Genomic DNA, 6,192 nt, shown 5'->3' with positions numbered 1-6,192 from the left:
AGACAACTTTATAGAGGGTAGGTTGGTGGATGGTAAGCAAACTGTGGACAGTTCAAAATCAGCTTAAATGCTCTAGCAACTCCTTTCAACTTCTGGGGATGTTATTGGCAATTCTGAGTGAATTTGTTGGTGAGAGACTGGGAGCTATACTGATGACTCAACACACTCCTTCTTTGGAGGTCTGTAAGCAGAGGTTGGATGGCCATATGTCAGGGATGCTTTTGATTGTTGTGACAACAACAGTCACAATAATGACTAGTGTCTATGGCTATGAAGCTGGCACTTCTTATGAGCTGGCTTTTACTTCCAAGTTTTTGACTGGGAATTCCACATGGCTTGGCTTTTGACTATCTTTATGCCCTTTGAAACATTAAACCTTTTCCCAGTCCCCTGAACACATCTGGAATGAGGCTCTGTTTCTGTAAATGAAGCAAAGTTGCTTCATGCTGGTGCATCTGCAATACCTTTGGTACAGATATGGGTGTTTAGGGAACAACATTGGATAGGATGTTGTTGCTAGGAAAGAAATTCTAATCTAGAAGTCCTTCCAAGCATTGCATTGCACAAATGGTCATCAAAATTGCTGCTGTGCCTGTGTCTTTTTTTTTAATGAGTCATACTGAAGTCAAGTATGTATCTCTTTAATTGTTAGAGAGTTCAACTGATAAAGAATAAAGGGCTCACAGCTTTAAATATTCCTCTTATAGTTAAAAAGTAAGATCCCCCCCCCCCAACTAGGAATGACTTGTATTCCTATAGTGGTAAAATTACGTGGAGAGCACCTTGGAGAGAAAAATGTGCTAATCCTAAGTACTTTAAGATTTCCCACAGTTGAAAACATATTTTTAATGGCTATGGTGATGAGGGGAAGAAGTCTGGAAAAATAAAACCTCAGTAGCTGTTGAAGCATAGCAATTAGAATTCTCCAGATTTAAAATAGTAAAGAGATACACATTCTCATGTATGACTAGGGACCCATTTAGAGTATATGTTTATTACATTATATTCCACTTTAACTGCCGTGGCAACATCCCATGGAATCTTGGGATTTGCAGTTGAGAGACGGGTCTTTAGATTTCTCAGCCAAAGAGCTCTGTTGCCTTCTTGAACTGCAAATCCAAGAATTCCATAGGATGTTGCCTTGGCTTTTAAAATAGATTATAGAGCTTTTATTGTGTGGTGTGAATGGGCCACAAAACATACAGAAGCCATACACAAAGAGAATCATCTGAGTAAAATATGTGGACTCCCAGACAGGCCCTGTGTTTTTTGATCCTTACTTTGTCTGTTGTAATCGTTGCCCTTATATTAAATGAATGTGGTTGCAGGCTATTTCATACAATGTTCAGATTACACATACACACACAGCACCAAAAATAAAATAAAATAAAATTTCAGTAGATAGGTATTTGTAGAAAGTAGATTTCATACAATTAAGAACATCCATGGCATGAATTTCAGAAATTTTGATGTGAAAAAGAAAATATAAGGAAAATAATGGACATAATGACAATTCTGTGTTAAGAATTTTGGCAGTTGTTTTAAGTCAGGAGGCTTACACTTATCCATAGATCTTTGGAGCAGAGCTTCTGCTATTGAAGATAACCTGTATTTCTAGATTTCCACAAATATCAATGTTTTCACAATCTTCAATATGAATACACAGTTTATGGGGGGGATCATTGCTGAGCAATCCCTTGTCAGAGCACAGCTGTAATCATAAATGCTGGGTAATACACTGTGCTTTGTGATGTCACCCTCTATGCCACCATGACACCATGGAAACGGTATGACCAGACAGGTATACATCAGAAACCAGCAGAAGAGCACAGAAAGCTGAGAGAGCAGACAACATCTTGAATCTGGCAAGATCATCAAAACAGCTCAGCAGTCAGAACAGCAACATGTATAGCCATAGCCATGGAAAGGAAAAGGGAAATCGACAAATGGAACCTCATCCTTCTGGAAGCAGAGGTCTAGAACAGCTCATTTCAATGGATGAGTGTGCAAAACACATTATCGATACTGCAATATCAAAGATACAGAAGCAGCTACTGGACAAAACCAAACAAGGTGGAGTTAATAAGTCAAATAATCTTTCACTTGGCTATAACCGTCATGATTCTAATTTTGAGAGGGCAGGAGCCACCATAGGTGCCAAGTTCCCAAATGTGAGTCCTTCAAGACGAGGAGGACGGCAGGAACCTCGGCACCAAGAATCAAGAAAGGAAGATCTTTCAAGCATCCTCACATCAACCATCCAGAAAGTCATGCGTGAAGCTGTGACCAATGCAGAGGAAAGTTCCAGCAGCCCAAATAGGGGCCCTAGACAGGCTCCACTTTCTGAGAACAGATTTCAGAAGATGAAGCCTGTTCCAAAACTAACTGGTGGTGCCCAGGAGATGTACGGCAGCACGAATCCTATGGATCTCCTGGATATTGACCAACTGGTGAAGTCCATGACCAAGTTGTGTCTTTTAGAGTCTGGGGGCAATGGCTCCAATTTAGGTAGTGGTGATACATCCCACAAGCAATATGGTAACTCATCACACCGTTTAGGAGGAACCAAGAAAGCTTCGATAGTAAGATCAACTATGAGGCAGTTGGGTTCAAATGGGGTGATTGTGACTAACCAGAATGGTGCAAGTGACTCTTTGAACAAGGAGCTGCAGGCTGTTCTCCAGTGGATGGTGGCTTCTCAGTTCAATGTGCCCAACCTGACCTTCTTGAATGATAGAGAAGGAGAGCTGTCTGACCTTCCTCGGCTGGCTCAAAAAGCAACCAATAAGGGCTACAGTGTGGGAGATGTCCTTCACAAGGTAATGATGTATCTTGAAAGAGCACAGATGGAGGAAGCAATGGGGAAAAGGCCTCAGTGTGGACTGATACGCTGGCTACATGCCAACTTGTAAGAACCCAGTCTTCTCTCTCATACTGCCTTAGCCCAGCATAGACACCTTTAAAGCATGCTTTCATATTCCACCCGATGTCTCAAGACAGCTACAAGCAACAATTCACTGACTACAATGGATCAGTCACATGGTTGCTGGGCAAGATCATCAATAAAACACATTTTTTTAAAGTGAGCACTGGTGAGAGTGTCTATTTTGATAATCAGTTCAATGGTGATTGACAAATAAGTAGAGCCTGATAGCACATGCCTAGGCAGATGTTTGTGCTTTTGCTGGCTGAGGGGTGGGGAGGGCCCAAGACCTACTTTTGTGTCCAGTGTATGTTTGGGTGATGAGTAGGAGACAGGATGGCTGGGTATGGTGTATACCGTTCTAGTTGAACAGCTGATAATAGGACACATGGCTGCTGGTGGCTTTTATATTTTGGGTATTAGAACTTTAAATGAACTATCCAAGGTTTTGTTGTTATTAATTGCTGTCAAGTGGACTTTGTATTATGGTGACCCTATGAATGAAAGACCTCCAAGTCATCGTGTTATCAACAGTCCTACTTCGATCTTGCAGACTCAGGGCTGTGGCTTCCTTGACTGAGGGCCTTTACAGACTGGCCTGGGGGAAGAGTTGGGGCATCACGTCCTGATGACGCATGGCCAACTCTGCCCTCCAGGGTGCTCTGATGCTATGCGCCACTCCAGATGCACATGGTGTCATGATGTGCGTCTGGCGCTGCATCCAGATGGCGCAGTGCCGAAGGGACACCATATAGTTGTGCTGCCGCAGCTATGGCACCCTTTCAAGGGCACAAAAAGGAGCAGCTTTTTGCAGCTCCTTTTTCCATCCTTGGAAAACCAGATTGGGACTGTGGTGTGAGGTTGCTGTGGCCCCAATTGGGCCTTCAGGGCTATTTGTACAGCCCCTGAGTCTATCCACCTGTAAATCATTCTCCCTATTTTCCTACTGCCTTCCTGCTTGCCAAACATTATTATCTTTTCTAAAGAATCCCGTCTTTTCATGATACATCCAAAGTACAACCATCTCCATTTAGCCATCTTGGTCTTGGGATTCAGGCTTGTGTCACTTTTGGCAGTCCATGATATCTGTAGAGATTTCCTCTAGCACCACATTTCAAACGTTTTGATTTTCTTCTCAACCTATTTTTCGGCTATGCAGTTCAGCACTTTGGAGAGATGTATTCTAGTTCAAACTAAAACCTGGAATAAATTCACAGCCTCACTGACACGAATGTCATCAGCTGTGACTGCAGAGGTGTGTGGAAGACAGCAGTGGCCAATAAAGTGACTAGTGGTTCATGCTGATGTCAACAGCTAGAACTCTGCCTCAAACAACAGGAGTGGGTCTGCCTGTCACTACTACTGGCACTGTTGTTTCTTATATTGTTACCACCACCCCGAATGCTGAACTAAGAACATCCAGAACATTCCATTGTCAAGTATTATGCAGAGCAGGTAAATACCCATCCCAGAACATTATCTCTGTTCTTAGCACAGGTTTTTAAGAATTTTGATGGTTTTTGACAGGGGCTGGAGATGGAGATGGAAGAGGAGCTGGACAAACAGGGAACTAGGACAGTGTGGATATAGAGTAATAAAGCCAGATGACAATAGTTTCAAAATTGTGACTAAGCCTTTTTAAAGTATCTTCTCAATGCTAAAAAATGCTACCCCCTAAAAATAACCCTCCAAGCCTCAAAAACCTTCCAGATAAACAGAGGACAAAAAGTGGGTGTTGGGTAGGTATAAAAAGACTGTTAAAAGAAGCTTCTTTGTCAGAGGATTTATTAACTGAGATAGCTCTGTATAAGCCTTCTAGTGATTTTGTAGAACCTTTGGGACTAACTGAAGATACCAGCCACAGATGCTGGCGAAATGTCAGGAATAAACTCTTCTAGAGCATGGCCACATAGCCCGAAAAATCCACAAAAAACTATGGATGCCAGCCATGAAAGCCTTCAACTTCACAGTGAAAGAAAGAAGTTGGCAGCATGAGATTTCATAGTCTTCAGTCTACTTCCTCAGATGCTTTTGGTCATCTGAGGGAGCAGACTCAAGTCTATGAAAGCTCATGCTGACAACTTCTTTCTTTCAGTTAGTCTCAAAGGTGCTACCAGATCACTCTACATACTGATTTTACAGACTAACACAACTATATCTTTGAATATGCCTTCCGTGTGTGACTGATTTTCATTGTTGTGTTCTCTGCAATGCTGGAAATTTGGAAACTGAAGGAAATGTTCCTACCTCTGTCTAACCAGGGGCAGACAACCTGCAGGCCTCCAGAAGTTGCTGGGGAACCAGTGTGGTGGAGTGGTTATAGGTTTAGACTGGAACTGAAGGAAATGTTCATGGGGCTGGGTTTGGAGCTCTTATTTAGGCACTGCAATGTCTTCATCCCCCCAAACCCACTACACCTTGTCCACTTTTAATTTGCCACAAGCTATGAAACACACTGGGTGATCTTGAGGCAGTAATTTTGCTTTCTCTCTATCTCTCTCTCATTCTGACATACCACACTATGTGGCTATTGTGAAGACACAAGTGGGGAGGCAGTGACCCTAGAAACCATCTTTCACTCATTAGTGGGAAGTTGGAATATTAATATAACTAACAAAGAAATAAACTCCCATCAACTTTTGCCATTGGCTATGCTGGTTTAGAAGGAGCTGGACTTCAGGACCACAGGACCACAAGTTGTCCTTCTTTTCTGTAAAGTGACAAAAAAAATATTCTGATCACCATGCAGTGTATGGCTTGGGTTACTTAGTGGTGAAGAACGTGCCCCTTCCTATATTCAGAGGGACCCACCTTCTCTTATTTTCTGTTTCTGGCTGTTGTAATAGTTTCCATGTCTGAGCCCTGGGAAGCTGTGGAAAAAGTTAACAATGAATATCACAGGCTGAACAAATGTCCATAGATTTCCTTTGTTACTGGAGGAGGTATATGGAAAAAAAAAACCCAACACAAAATGTGGTAAATAAATTAATCTGACCCTTTTCTTCATTTAATAGGCTAATGTTTCAGATGTGGCAGAAAAGGAAGCCTTGTCATTTCCTCAGAATAAAGTAATATATATGGTTATTCTGTATGTTGACTATTAGCAAAACACTTCAAATAAGGGTTCATTTACTGGGAAGCAGAATGTTTTCTTTTACGTTTCTACTGGGCAGTTCAGTAATATCCTGAAGTTTCTCCAGTTTTTTTTAACCTCTCACAGTTTTCATCATTATTCAGACTAATGTTTTTATTAAAACCCCATCTTTTTC

General features: G+C 41.8%; 1 protein-coding gene across 1 annotated transcript; it reads left to right on the top strand.

Moving 5' to 3' along the window:
- The first annotated feature begins 1,946 nt into the window (after nt 1–1,946).
- LOC149312281 (A-kinase anchor protein 4-like) lies at nt 1,947–2,912 on the top strand. Its single transcript, XM_089527186.1, has one exon. It carries the CDS (start codon nt 1,947–1,949, stop codon nt 2,910–2,912), a length of 966 nt encoding a protein of 321 aa, XP_089383312.1.
- Nucleotides 2,913–6,192: the final 3,280 nt, after the last annotated feature.

Source organism: Sceloporus occidentalis, unplaced genomic scaffold, assembly GCF_023333645.1.
Source record: "Sceloporus occidentalis isolate IW3139 unplaced genomic scaffold, rSceOcc1.0.p SCAF_5, whole genome shotgun sequence".
In the NCBI taxonomy this organism is placed as follows: Eukaryota; Metazoa; Chordata; class Lepidosauria; order Squamata; family Phrynosomatidae; genus Sceloporus; species Sceloporus occidentalis.
The sequence above is the reverse complement of the archived record's forward strand: the minus strand, read 5'-3'. Positions and strand labels throughout refer to the sequence as shown.

Bases quoted from the DNA above. Each gene is read 5' to 3' on its own strand.
- LOC149312281 (XM_089527186.1), top strand. From the start codon at position 1,947: ATGGAACCTCATCCTTCTGGAAGCAGAGGTCTAGAACAGCTCATTTCA.